The sequence below is a fragment of the Antechinus flavipes genome, chromosome 6 (assembly GCF_016432865.1).
Source record: "Antechinus flavipes isolate AdamAnt ecotype Samford, QLD, Australia chromosome 6, AdamAnt_v2, whole genome shotgun sequence".
Taxonomy (NCBI): Eukaryota; Metazoa; Chordata; class Mammalia; order Dasyuromorphia; family Dasyuridae; genus Antechinus; species Antechinus flavipes.
The window spans coordinates 257170495-257184257 of record NC_067403.1 but is presented as its reverse complement, the minus strand read 5'-3'; the positions used below and the strand labels follow the sequence as shown (position 1 = coordinate 257184257).

Genomic DNA, 13763 nt, shown 5'->3' with positions numbered 1-13763 from the left:
CCAAGAGGCACTCGTGGGGTTTTCGGCTGTTTCCTTGTCATATGAGCCCTTCCCTCTGACAAAGTGGGGACCCTGGGCCTGCAGCCCCCTCTGCGCCCTTCGAGTGAATTCTCGGTGTTCTCCCTCTGTTCTAGAGCCGGGCATCCCGCCGGAGCAGGCCCAGACCTCCGCCTGACGCTGCCCCGGGAAGAGGAGGCTTTCACCGAGGAGCGTTCCGGAGGAGGTAGGGCCCGACCCCCGCTTCCTTCCCCGGGGCCCGTGGTGGAACTGCCCGTGGGTGGCCCCTGGGGCCCCTCGTCCCCACCTTCTGAGGGCTCGTGCCCGCAGCCGGTGGGGGGGGGTCGCCCTGATCCAGGCCAGTGGGGACGCTCCTTCTCTCTAAGGGGGCGATAGTGATGACCAGGGGCCAGGGGCGGGGGCGGGGCAGAGAAGGGCACAGTCCGGCGGAGCCGTGTTCCCCTTTCACGCGGCTGGGAATGTGGGGAGAGGAGCATGGAGAGAGCAGAGTCCGGGCCGGAACCGGGGGGGAGGGGTTCCGGGCAGGGGTCGCCGGCACGTGGCCCCCAGCTGCAGCAGCGGGGCTCTAGTTTCGCCGGACAGGGTGCCACATGGACACAGGCTTGCGCAGGGTGGCCAGCATCTGGTTCCAGTGGGTGATGCCCATGCCGCTGGCCAGAGGGCCGATGATGACGTGGCCGATGTTTTCGGCCCGCCCGTCGCTGCAGCACTCGGCCACGGTCACCCTCAGGGACAGGTCCTGGGGGGAACAAGGGGGCGGGGTTACTGCCCGAGCCGGGGGGCTTTCCGCCTCAGCGGCCCCTCGGGCTCCCCCTCCTCCAGAGCAGGGGCACTCGGCCCCTACAGCCTTTCTCTCCTTCTCTCCTTTTCTGGGTCCCCCACAGGCCAAGGCAGGCGGTGCCCCACCAAAGGCGCCTTGGCAGGAGACCGGCTCTCCTGCTGCCCCCGTGCCCTCTTGTGGGGCTCTGCGGCAGCGCAGCCTGGCAGAGAGGTGAGTGGCAGGTGGGCCGGGGGGGGGGGGGGCAGGAGCCGGACTGCTTGGGACTCCCCTCGACAAGGCCGTCTCTGCGCTTGGTCCTGCCCCCCCCCCGCCCCGGCTGATGGGAACGTGCTTCGGGGGCTCCAGGGAGGGAGGGGCCACCTTACTGAGCCCCCGGGCACGGCCAGCTCTCCCTCGCGGGGCCCCAGACACAGGGGCCTCAGATCCCTCCCTGTGCAGGGACCCGCCAGCCCGGAGACCCCCGCCGCGGGGGAGCCCCCGGCCCTCACCCGACCTCCTTCTGTTCTCCCCTCATGAACCCGTCTTGTGTCTGCTCCCACTGCAGTGAGGAGGGCAGAGACAAACTCCCTCCCCCGGCCCCCTGGCCCCCTCACCTGTAGCACGATGGCCGGCACGGAGAAGATCATGGCCTCGTTGAACACGGGGTGAGCGTCGTCCCTCTTGACAGCGGTTTTCTTCTTGCTTATCTTCCTCCCATCTTGCAGCAGGTAGACCTTGACGAAGGGGTCTGTGGGGGACAGCGGCGCGTCTGAGGACAGAGGACTCCCCCCGCTCCCGGGCCCAGCCCGGCGCAGACCCCGCTGCCCCCTCTGGCCTCCCTGGGCCCCAGCAGCTTTCTTTGGTAAGATGGGGATTTTCCTGGCTTTGAACCCCCCCCCCTCAGTGGGAGCCGTCCCCGTCCCTGCTACTGCCGCCTTCCCCGGGGCTCGGGATCCCAGAGGCCGCCTCTCTGACCCAGACTGGCCCCAGCCAAGCCCCGGCGGCCGGATTCCCCGGCGCTTCTCTGGGCACCGGGTCCTTCCTCGCCTCCCCCTTCTCTGGGCTCAGGAAGCAGCGCTCCCTTTCTGCCACCGGTCAGTCACTCGGTCAGTCCGCAGGCATTTCCTAAACACCTACTGTGCGCCAAGCACCGTGCTGAGCTCTGGAGGCGCAAGGCCAGGCAAAGCAGGCCCTGGCCGCCGGGGGCTCCGGCTCAGTGAGGGAGACGCCATAGAAAGCACCAGCTCCCTGCAGGACACCCGCCCAGCAGCTGGGAGCTCGTTTCATAGTCAGGCTAGCAGGGCAGCCAGAATAGGCCTCTACTCTTTCTCTTCCTCCCTTCCTCTCTTTCTCCCTTCTTTCTTTCCCTCTTTTCTTTCTTCCCTTCTTCTTTTCTTTCTTCCCTTCTTCCCTCTCTTCTTCTTCCTTCCTTCCTTCTCTCCTTCCTTCCTTCCTTCCTCCCTTTCCTTCCTTCCTCTTTCCTTCCTTCCTCCCTTCCTCCCTCCCTCTTTCCTTCCTTCCTCCCTTCCCTCCCTCCCTCTTTCTTCCTTCCTCCCTTCCTCCCTCCCTCCCTTCCTTCCTTCCTTCCTTCCTCCTTCCTTCCTTCCTTCCTTCCTTCCTTCCTTCCTTCCTTCAGTGGAGGAATGCACACAAAGGATTTTGGGGTGCTCACTGGGCCCTGACTTTGGAAGGGACTCAGGAAGGGGGTCATTCCACAGCTTAACTGAAGCTAAAGGCTCTGAGGGGAGGGGAGGATGGCAGCAGGCCGGGCAGAGGAGGTTTGGCAGAGGGAAACAGCCTCCGAGAGAAAGGCCTGAGGCAGGAGATGGACATTTGTGTGTGGCGAGCAGTAAGAACGCGTCCTGTGGCCCTTGGGAGATGGGCCTGCGGGGGGGGGGGGTTCAGTGTGCTCATTAAAGAGACAGTAGGAGCCCCTTAAGCCAGAGGCCTTAGGGAGATCGCTTTAGCTGCTCTGAGATGATGGATTGGAGGTAGCCAATGAGGAGGCTGCGGCAGTGGTCCGAGGAGTGATAAGCTCAGAACTGGGGTGGTGGGAGGCAATGGGAGGGAGAAGGGGTGGGTTTGGTGCCTGACTGGACAGAAAGAAGGAGACACAGGGGCCTGAGGAGGTTCTCAAGCTCAGCAGAGATGAGGGAGTTAGAAGGAGAGGAGGCTTCAGGAAGGCAAACAAGATCTCACAGCTATGCCAGGTTTGTGGTGCCCGCTGCGCCCCACTGGGGCACCGAGGGTGAGCAGGCAGGTGGAGATCAGAGGCCGAGGGCAGACTGATGGCTGAACTGGGGAAGCTCTGTGGGAGGACCACAGATGGAAGCAGAGCTGGGAAGGCCCCTTGCCAAGGGTTAACAAAGCAGCCCCGACTGAAACTGAATTTGAACCCATCTCCCTGCGTACAGACAAGCGTTAACTCAGCCTTCCAGTCCGGGATGGGGGTGGGAGAGACGGGCACGATGAAGATGATGGTTCCTAAAAGAGGAGGGGGAGATGACCCAGAAGGCTGGGACTGCGACACAGCAGCTTTGGGGCAGCAGTCCTGGGCTGGCTGGGATCTCCTCCATCCCTTATCCCTGCATTCCTGTGTCCTTGGTCTCTATATCCCTGCATCCCTAGTCCCTGCATCCCTGGTCCCTGCTTCCCTGTGTCCCTGGTCCTTGCATCTCTGCGTCCCTGGTCCCTGCATCCCTGGTCTCTGCATCCCTGTGTCCCTAGTCCTTGCATCTCTGCATCCCTAGTCCCTGCTTCCATGTGTCCTGGTCCTTGCATCTCTGCATCCCTGGTCCCTACATCCCTGCATCCCTAGTCCCTGCATCCCTGGTCCCTGCATCCCTGTGTCCCTGGTCCTTGCATCTCTGCGTCCCTGGTCCCTGCATCCCTGGTCTCTGCATCCCTGTGTCCTAGTCCTTGCATCTCTGCATCCCCAGTCCCTGCTTCCATGTGTCCCTGGTCCTTGCATCTCTGCATCCCTGGTCCCTACATCCCTGCATCCCTACTCCCTGCATCCCTAGTCCTTGCATCCCTGGTCCCTGCATCCCTGTGTCCCTGGTCCTTGCATCTCTGCGTCCCTGGTCCCTGCATCCCTGGTCTCTGCATCCCTGTGTCCCTAGTCCTTGCATCTCTGCATCCCCAGTCCCTGCTTCCATGTGTCCCTGGTCCTTGCATCTCTGCATCCCTGGTCCCTACATCCCTGCATCCCTAGTCCCTGCATCCCTGGTCCCTGCATCCCTGTGTTCCTAGTCCCTGCATCCCTGGTCCCCCAGCCTGCACAGCGCAGTCTCACTCTCCCCGACTCTCTGAGAGGAGAAGTTCCGCAGAAATACCTGCGGGTGGGGGGAGCGCTGTGCGCGGCTGTCAGGCAGCCTCGATTGCCATTGGCTGGGGCGCTGTCTCCAGGCCCTTGGCTGGCCAATGGGAGCCGGCCACACGGCTTCCAGCAGCATCCTCCTCTTCCCCCTCCCTCCCCAGGCTGGGGCTGGGCCTCCAGGTAGCATAGCTGGGAGGGGGAACAAGCTGTAGCTTTCCCGCTGCACCCAGTAGGTGCCTTGTGGGGTCCGAGGCCAGATGCCATGGTGGAGGGGGGGTACTGCTGCTGACCAGCCAGGAAACCTCCCAGACCCTCAGTTTCCCTGCCAGAGAACCCAGGGCAGCAGAGGGCAGCTGGCTGTTTTAGGATCAATAGAAGAATAACCAGCATTTCCCCACAGCCAAGCCCTGCCTCCCACTGTCTCAGAGACCCCCGCAACAACCCTGGGGGAGGGAGGGGCTGTCATTGTCCCCATTTTTTGACTCTGGCTTCCTGATGCCCGAGTAAAGCCCCTTCCCACTGGCCCTGTGACTGACCGCAGCAGAGGGCATCCGTGGAGCCTGGGAAAGGCCCTCAGTAGAAGCCAGATTTGGGGAGGGGGGCTGGAAATGCTGGGTCCGAGGACTTTGTATGCCTCCTAGAGGCCTGAGGCAGGCCCTGAGGCTAAGCCTGGGGGGAGTTGGGACCCATCACTGATGGAGAGGAGCTTGGAGGAGGCCAGGACTCCCAGTGGGAGGGCCCCCCTCATGGCAGGCAGCTCCTCTGCCCCAGGCCGTGTGAGGGGCTGACATCACTCCCTGCTCTCGCCCCTCCTCCAGCTGCACCAGCTCCTTTTGGGACCCCGGGACCCCGCCCGCGGCAGGCCCAGCACTCACCGGCGGTCGCCTTTTCGTTGGTCCAGACGAGGTTCTTGGCCTTCACCACCACCACTGTGAGCCGCTCGGCGGTGGGCAGGTAGCTGAGAGACAGCAGGATCTCCCCCACGGAATCTGAGGCCTGCAGAGACACAGAGCATCCTCAGGGACCGGGAGGGCAGAGGGTCCCCCTGGGAGAGGCTGCCCCCTCCACGCCCCCAGCAGCAGCCAGCCTGGCCAGTCAGGGCCCAGGACCATCCCCAAAGCAACGGGAACGTGAGGCTCTGAATGTTTTAAAAGAAATGGGGCTTAGAGCGGCCTGTGGCGTGAGCTGGCTAGCCAAGATGGGCAGCGACTTCAGTGACCAGAGAAAATGAGCTCATTGAGGGCGCCCCTCAGAGCATCCCTCGGCACTCAGCCCGGGGCCTGGGTGCTGCCCCCCCCCATTTTTCTGAGGTGACCTGCTCAGGTTCTCCCGGATAGTGAGTTTTTTGGGGGGTTCGGAGTCAGCTCTGACCACTGGCGGGCCCGCGGGCAGGGAGCTGCGTCTCATTTGTACACGAACAGGCCCTGCTTCCAAAAAAGCCTCAAACTGCCTGAGGGGCACCTCTGGCAGACCCCTGTGGAAGGGGGGGCTGCTCTGTCAGGTGGACCCCAAAGCTCTCCCACAAGGCCCGCTCCCAGGCTCTGGCGCTCGTGTTCTCAGTCCCCTCCCTCCCCGCTCCCCCCAGGCCCAGAAAGCCCCTCACCTTGTTCACGTCTTGCAGGTAGAGCCAGCCACAGAAGGGCTGCAGGGGCAGCTCCAGGACAGAGAGCTTCAGGTCGACCACGCCGGTCATGACATTGCGGTCGTCGTCGTCAATGCCGTAGACAGAGAAGCGCAGGCTGCTTTCCTCCAGCACCGCGGGGTCCACGCTGATGACAAACTTCTCGTCGAAGAAGATGGAGTACGCGGTTCGCTGGATCTGCAGACGGGGAGGCAGGAGTGAGCCGGGGCCACCCCCGAGGGTGCTCGCACTGGAACGTGGCAACCACGGCCCTGAGTCCCATGTTACAGAGGAAGAAACCAGGACTTCTGGGCGTGGGGACTGGCCCAGGGCTGAGCAAAGGTAAGATTTGAACTCTGGCCCCCTAACACCTGTCCCATGGGGGACAAAGTAGAGAAGCAAATAATTTCACGGTTTGGCTTCATGAGAATTTCATCCTTAAAAGAAGTTTCATCCTTAAAAGAAGTTGGAAGAACCAGCCGTGGGATTCTGGCTCTGATTTGGGAGAATTAAGTTGCTAGGGTGGAAAGCCTCAGAACAAACCTTGAGGGGAATTGGCTCCTTCTCTACTTTGGACCAGAGTCTAGATAATGGCGGTCCTTCCCCCGTGATAGTGATTGACTACTAAATCCTGACTTTATCTCCGATCCCTGAATAACTCAATTTACTCTTCCTTCTGGCCAAGGTCCACAGTTTCTTCCCATGATATAATTACTTTCTGTTTCTTTCTATCCAGTGAACTCTTAATGAATTATTAAGCACCTACTATGTGCCAGGCACTATGTTGAATGCTGGGAATTTTCTTGGCAAAGATTCTAGCCTGGTTTGCTCTTTTGTTCTCCAACCCATTTTATAGATGGGGAAGTGCGACAGACAGGGTGATGGGACTTGTCCGGGATCACACAGCCAGTGAGTATCCAGAGGAGTTCCTGTACTCTGCCCACTGCAACATCACCTAGCTGTTCGTCAACAACAACAAAGTAAGCCAGGCACTGGGGGCTGGGGAGGCTGTCAGCAAAGACAGTCACTGCCTTAAAGGAGCTTAACACCCTGAAAGGGAAACATCATCCAGAGGGGTAGGGAGAACTCCAAAGGGCGCCCAAGCTGGGGCATCTTGTTCCTTGGAGGTAAATTTGAGCAGAGCGGCAGATGCCAAGTGGACTCCCCTTTAGCCTAGACTCAGGGCTGAACCCTAAGCAAGCTCCCCGAAATGTTTTCCTCATTGTTTCCTCCTTGTAGCTCCTGTGTGCCAGGCACAGCTGGGCACAAACACCAAGGCTCTGTCCTCGGGGAGCTTACAGCCAGTGATCCGGGGATTCCCCTCAGGGCACATGTGGATAGTCTCCCAGTATCCATGTCTGTCCAGCACCATATTTCATTACTGGGGCTCAGCGCCCCATCACACATCAGGAGTACTGCCCCTTGCTCCTGCCTCGCCCATCGAGCATAACTAGCTGGGCCACCCCTTTCCCTGCCAGCCACTCTCTTGGATCTTCCTCCTGGGAATCTCTGAGTGTCCCAGCTGCTCTGTCTTCCTCCCTTACAGCCTCTTTCTGCGGATGGAATGGAACCTGGCGGGGAACCCGAAACAGCCTTTTCCTTCCCCTCCCTTCTCAATTAAAGCCATTGGTTTGAGTGGCAAAATGCCGGGTAGGTACCTGTTCACCTCATGTGTCTACAGAAGCTGGGGAAGATGGGAAGGAAAGGAACTTGACACTGGTTGGTGTTGGAGCTGGCACTGGAGGCCAAGACTCTCCATAGGCAACATGGTGGGTGCGTGGAGGCCTTCCTTGCCCCCAGCTTTCCTAGCCCTAATCTCACAGGCACCCATCCCACCCACACCCAGGCAACCTCAGTTCCCTTCCAGGGGCTTGGCTTCTTCCTCCAAGGAATAAGGGGGTCAGATCAGAGGGTTCACTTTGGGCCCTTCCCATCCTGACGTTCTAGAGTCTGCTCTCAGCAGCCCGCAGCCTGATGTGTCTGTCCCAGCTCTGCCATTCTGGGTTCTAGAATGGCAGTCTCTGTTCTAAGTCCCTCCACCCCGACTTTTGGTCTGAGGGCCTCCCAGCCGTGACCCTCTAGGTCTCAGAGCTGCAGGTATCCATTTTCTGCTGCTTTATCCATCTCCTGCTGCTTCCTGAGCCCCTGGGTCCTCCTGAGCAGAACTGACTTTTCTGTGGCACTTTCAGGTGGGCAGGAGTCTCTTTCCCTGGATCCTCAGCAGAGCCCCGTGAGGGGCCCCTCCTCCAGTAGGCACGGCCCAGTGGGGGTGTTCTCTCCAGCGAGGCAGACTGCAGCCCACCCGGCCCACGAGGTAAGTTGTCCCAGTGCTGGGGCTGTTCCCCCTTCCCTGACGAGGATGCAGGCTCAGAGCGGGTGCTTGGCCGGGGTCCCCGCTGAGGGGCCGGTCTAGCTGCCGAGCCCGGGCTCTCACTGCTGCCCATGCCTGCCAGCCCCCCCCCCGTGGCACTTACCCGGGAGATGCCCACGATCTGCTCCTCGGGCACCAGGCTGACGCGCAGGAAGCAGGAGTCAAAGGCGGGGTCTTCCTTCTCCAGCAGGTCCTTGCCCTGGAGCACCACGACGCGCAGCATGCGGTTGCTGGGCTCGTAGTGGATGCTCACCTCCACCTGGCCCAGCACGAAGTCCTGGCCGAAGCTGTTGTTCACGGAGGAGATGGAGTTGAGAGAGTCGGCCGACAGGGACTTCTTGAGAGCTCCCTCGGCGGGGAGGTCCAGCTCCCTGATGCTCTCGAAAGCATCATCCATGCGCAGGCTGCTCTTGCGGCTGGGAGACCCGTGCTCGTTACCCTTGCGGCTGCTCCAGGCCATGGTTCTCTGGGGACCAAAGAGAGAGGAGACCCATGAGGGGGAGGGAAGGGAGGGGGGAGTCAGCGAGAGCCCAATTCGGTCCCGGGAGCCCCTAGTCAGCCCTTCCTGTAGAGCCAGCACTCTGCTAGGCCCCAAAGGGCAAAACAGAAAAAGTGAGGCAGGGCCTCTGGGACCAGGGGAGCCGGAGCCGGAACCGGAGCCCTCCACCACAGCTCTTTCCTACTCAGTCATCTGACAATGCACACACACTGGCGGGGACCCAGCTCTGCCAGTCAGCCTTCACACGGTTATTAAGCACTGAGTGCGGGGACAGACCCTGCCCTCACAGAGCTCACATTCTAATCAAGAGACGGCACCGAGCCAAGCGGGCACGGCCAAGATGGCATCTTGGAGGGGTTCCTGCTGGAGGAGCTGCGGGGAGGCGGGATCTGAGGGAAGGGAAAAGGGAAGCCTGGCAACCTAGAAGAGGGCCAGGCCGGGACGGGTTTGGTCCTGGGGGCTGCCGGGGACCCTTTGGCAGCTGAAGGGGAAGTGGAGTAGACTGGAGAGAGATGGAGCGGCCCCCGAGCCATCGCCCAGCCTCCTCGGGGCCTCTAGCATTGAATGATCACCCATCAGCCTTCGTGGTCCAAGCAGGCGCTCTACAATCTCATTCCAAAGGGCCCCTCAGACAGAGTTAGAGATGGGGGGGAAGGAGACCCTGGGGAGTCATCCTGTGAACGTGAGCGCCCAGCACAGGGGACGGGCCGTGTCCCAGCCCCTCCCCGCCCCAGAGCCCAGGCCCGGCCTCACCTTCTGCCTGGCTTCAGAGTAGGTCACTCCGTACTTCTTCTGCAGGTACCGGTAGTCGTAGTTTGGGAACGGAGATGGGATGGGGAAGCTGCCCGACTTACAGAGCTTCCACAGGTTCACAGCAGCAACCCCCAGCAAGGCGAGGGCCCCAGTGACGTAGATCCCAATCTCCCAGCCGGGAGGACTCTTAATAACTGGGAAAAAACCAGGCAGTGGCCGTTAGTGGAGCCCTGGGGAGCCCGCCCATCAGAAGCCTCAATCAGATGGTCCAAGCTCCCTTTCTCAGGAGGTGAACACGCAGGAGTCCCCCAGGCCAGACGGCCCTCGGTGTGTCCGAGCCTCTGAGCCCCACCAGAATCAGACCTTACCAACCCGGGCCTTCTTCCTCACAGCCGGTGGGACGGTGGGAGGTGAGATTTGGGTAAAGTCTCCGATTTGAAAGATTTGGAAAGGACGTCAGAAGGCACGGCCCCGGGAATCGGGCGTATTATCCCCATCCTAGCCTGCTAAGAATCTGAGCCCCAGCAGCCTGGGGCCCAGGGGCGTGGGAGCGCTCCCTGTGAGGTTCCCCAGAGGAGATGAGCGAGTTGGGAAATTTCTGACCCTAAACATGGACCTGCCTCCGCTAGGCCTGTGGGAAGGGTCCCCCTCGGAAGCGTCTCAGGCAGGGCAGAGGAGGGAGGACTGGGTGACCCAGATTGGCAAGAGTAGATTTGAGAGTTCCAAGGCAGGCTGAGGAGGGTCGGTGTCCTCTGACCTCCAAGATTTCCAGGAGAGACCAGAAGCTCAAGAATGACATCTGAAGACCCAAAGAAAAGGTGAGAGATCTCTGTAAATGCACCGAGGGCAAAGCCCGAAACGAGCTGAGGCCGGGGGGCAGAGCTAAGGTTAGTCCCAAGGAGGAAGAAGACTCCCTCGGCTAGAGGGGGGCAGCATTACCCAGACTTGGCTGTTGCTTCTGCCACGGCCTACCCAGAGTGCCTGAGAGGGAAGGGAAGAGCAGGGACAGAATGAGAAAGACTGTAGGCAGTTAGGAGGCGCCCAGGCAGCAGCGGGCCCTGCCCTGAGGAGTTCTGTGCCAGTGCCTACATGGAGCCAAGGTGCCAGTGCCTACATGGAGCCAAGATGCCCGTTCCATCCGAGCACCCAGAGGAGGAAGGAACGCTGGCAGCTCCATGGGCCCAGGAAAGGCTTCATGGAGGAGGGGATGCTTGAGCTGAGACACCCAGCGTCTGGGGAAGGAGAGAGGAGGGCCAAGGCAAAGACCCAAAGGTGGGAGATGGCCCACCCCGAATGTGAGGTTCCTGTGTAAGGAAACTAGGCCCAAAGAGGCAGGTGTGAGAGCTGCTGGGGGATAGGGAGCCGCCAGGGCGGCGGCTGCAGGCTTGTTCTTCAGAAAAAGGTGAATTGGAGCAGGAAGAGACAGGTGTGAGGTGAAAGGTGAGACGGATCTGAACCGGGATGGCAGTTACGTGAGGGAAGGGCAAGGGCAGAGATGTGGTGACCTGGCGGGATCCTTTCGGGGGTCATGGCTCGGTGCCGAGACATCTGGCAGAAAAGCCCGTTTAGAAGCAGCTGCTCCCGCGTCCGTCTGCGAGCGCTGGGATGCTTTGGCCTGGGTCCGGCTGCCAGGAGTCGGCCCCGCTCAGACGCCATCCCGGAGGCCGACACTTGGAACAGGGTTCGAGGTCAGGCCATGTTGAATTGGTTCAGATTGAGCAAACACAAGAGGAAGCAGAAGGGTTAGCTTAGGTGAGGAAAGCCTTGGGTCTTCAGGGATCCAGAGGGAGAGCAGTCTCGGGAATGCTGGAGTTGGGGAAGTTGTCAAGACGCTCCCAGAGCGGAATGGGGGTTGCCTGCGAGGTTCCCCCACCCGAAGTCTTTGGGAAGAGCCCAGTGGCCCCGAAGGAGGGATGCCGTGGACGTGACTCCTGTGAGGGCTGCACTCGGTGCTTCTGAGAAGGTGCCCAAGAGAGGGCCAGAGGAGCCAGTACGAGGCAAGTGCCCCCCGCCCCTGTCAGAAAAGGAAGGGGAACGTGTGCAAGCTCTGGACCACGCGGCTGGACTTGGATTCCGGGTCACGTCTGGAACAGAGACTGAAGGAGGTAGTGAAAGTCTCACAAAGGAATTAGCCGGAGCGTTCACCAGGCTCGATCAGGAAGGAAGAGGCTCGAGAGCTGGAGGAGTTCCCTTTGTCAGCAGGATTGCTGGGGTGTGGAACACTAGCTCTAGAATGTAGGTTAGCATTTTACATAAGGAAAGACTGAGGCTGAGAAGGAGATTCAGTGGCTTCCCCAGAGTCTTGCAGACTTCTAGTACCTAGTAGGTGGGCTAGTCAGGAGCGCCATCGTTTGGGATTCAGACTGGTGGCTATCGGAAGCCAAAGAATAGTGGTGGTTAAGGCTGATTAGGATTAGGATGGCACATCGGGGATCCGGAAGTATCTCAATAACCTCGGAAGTTGGGCCGAGTCCCAGATAAAAGCAGACCTGTATTTCCATTCAAAAGAATTCCTTCACAAGTACAAGATGGGACAGGCCTAAGAAGGGCAGAAGAAGATCTGAAGGTTTTGGTGGTCTGCAAGCTTTCCATGAATCAGTTGTGTGAGATGACATCAAAAAAAAAAAAAAAAGCCAAGCAGCCTGAGGCTGTCCCCCCGGAATTAGAGGTTGGGGCTAGAGAGGGTTTCGAGGCCTTCCCGGGGAACGCCCTCGTTTTAGAGACTTAGCCCGTGGGGCACAGAGGTGTTGAACCATCTGCCCAAGGCAAGCTGCCCGGAAGTGTTAGGGCCGGGATCCCAGGATCCCGGTGTCGCCCCAACCTCCCAGATCGGAGCTTTCCTCCACAAAGTCCTACTCCGGTGCCTCATCGTGGCGTGGAGGTGACCCTGGGCTCTTGAAGGCTCTGCCAGCCGAGCAGAAGCTCTGGCAGGTGCTACCATGCTGGAAAGACTTCAAGTACGGTCCCGGCCAGAGGCCGAGGACCAGCCTAGCTAAGTGCGGAGAGGCCCATCACCAGCGGGCTGGCCACCGGGTGATGGAATCTGGCCCCAGCAAGCGGGAAGAAGAAAAGGGCCCCGGTCCCGTGCAGCCCCTTCTCAGTCTACAGAGACGATGTCCAAAAGAGCGGAAATCAACAAAAAGATGGCAAAAGCAAGGAATATCTGCACGTTTCCAACCATCCATAAACTTTAACTTAGGTGTTGGTGCTGTAAACGTGAACCCTGTGTCCAAGTACTAAGAAACCCAAGTTTTAACCATCCCTAACTTTCACCTAGCTGTCGGTGCTGTAAACGTAAGCTATTTGTCCAAGTGCTAAGAATCGTGTGTGTTCAATCATCTGTGAACTAAACTTTGGTGTTGGTGCTGTAACCGTGAGGTCCTTGTCCAGTGATCACCACGTTGACACATTAGTAAGACTGACTCATAGAAATCTCAACATTCGTGATGTAAATATAGTGAAAACGGGAGGACGGCTCACAAGTAACTCCTGGGAGAGGCAGAGAGAGAACCCGGAGCGGGGGCCACCGCAAGGTCATTCTATCTACCCGGGGGACACGGAGTCACCTTGTGCCGAAGTGCCCATGATCAGAATTTACAAGAAGCCCGCCATGAAAACAATGGCCACTGATGTACAACATCCACTACGGAGGATGAAGAGGTGGAAAAAAATTACCCAGAACTCAACAGCCCCTCCAAATTAAATGATCATAATGTATACAATGCTCATTCACTTCGATGCAAAGGGAGGAATGGGTGAGGACGGTGAAAACTATGTTGGAATATATGAATGAGGAAGAAGCAATGAGATGGGCCATATCGGACTCGTGGACTACACAGATGCTTCACCTGTGTACGCTGTAAACTCTCTCTTCAAGAAAAAAAGCAGAAGGTGCTGGGGTGGTGACCATCAAGTAATATTACCCCCAAATGATAATATTTTAACAGACTGGACACCAAGGTGGGAGTCGTTCCTGAATCAGCTGTTTGGATATCAGCAACTGCCAACTTGGGAGCAAAAGTCAAAATGAGTGCCAAACTAAAAAAAAAGAAGAGAAATTAGAAAAATGTAAGAAACACTGACCTATGCAAACAGGTTATCGGAGACCAAAAAAAAAAAAAAATGGACAGAAGAAAATACCGATTACAATCATTTCACGTAGAAGTTTAACCAATATATTTCATCATAGCAAAAAGACCCAAATCGCAATTAGCCTCGATCAGATGTACCTGGATGGGTGATGGGCTGGAGCCAAGGACAGATGTACCTGGATGGGTGACGGGCTGGAGACAATGGAATTGTGCGTGTGTGCTGGGGAGCGGGGAGGGGAGTGTCTGAAGGAAAAAATACCACCGGGGAAGGTCTCAGACCCTACTAGTACTTTTTTAAAAAGGCAACCTGGAGAACATCGATACCTACCCA

General features: G+C 58.9%; 1 protein-coding gene and 1 long non-coding RNA gene across 2 annotated transcripts; one reads left to right on the top strand and one right to left on the bottom strand.

Annotated features, from left to right (window-relative positions):
• Window positions 1–497: 497 nt before the first annotated feature.
• SYT12 (synaptotagmin 12) lies at window positions 498–10997 on the bottom strand. The gene is made up of 7 exons (XM_051966926.1): window positions 10814–10997; window positions 9342–9535; window positions 8193–8555; window positions 5701–5916; window positions 4973–5093; window positions 1393–1526; window positions 498–757 (listed from the first exon to the last, which is right to left on the bottom strand). The coding sequence occupies exons 1-7, from the start codon at window positions 10995–10997 to the stop codon at window positions 584–586; spliced, it is 1386 nt and encodes a 461-aa protein (XP_051822886.1). The 3' UTR covers window positions 498–583.
• Window positions 5923–8163, top strand: LOC127541900 (uncharacterized). The gene is made up of 3 exons (XR_007948506.1): window positions 5923–6060; window positions 6575–7368; window positions 7908–8163. It is a non-coding gene; the product is annotated as an uncharacterized LOC127541900 (long non-coding RNA).
• Window positions 10998–13763: the final 2766 nt, after the last annotated feature.

Bases quoted from the DNA above. Each gene is read 5' to 3' on its own strand.
- SYT12 (XM_051966926.1), bottom strand. From the start codon at position 10,997: ATGGCGTCTGAGCGGGGCCGACTCCTGGCAGCCGGACCCAGGCCAAAG. The intron at 5,094-5,700 runs GTGAGGGGCTTT...GTGTCTCTGCAG, and splicing joins ACCTGCAAGACGTGAACAAG to GCCTCAGATTCCGTGGGGGA. The intron at 758-1,392 runs GTGAGGGGGCCA...TGTTCCCCCCAG, and splicing joins TGCCGGCCATCGTGCTACAG to GACCTGTCCCTGAGGGTGAC.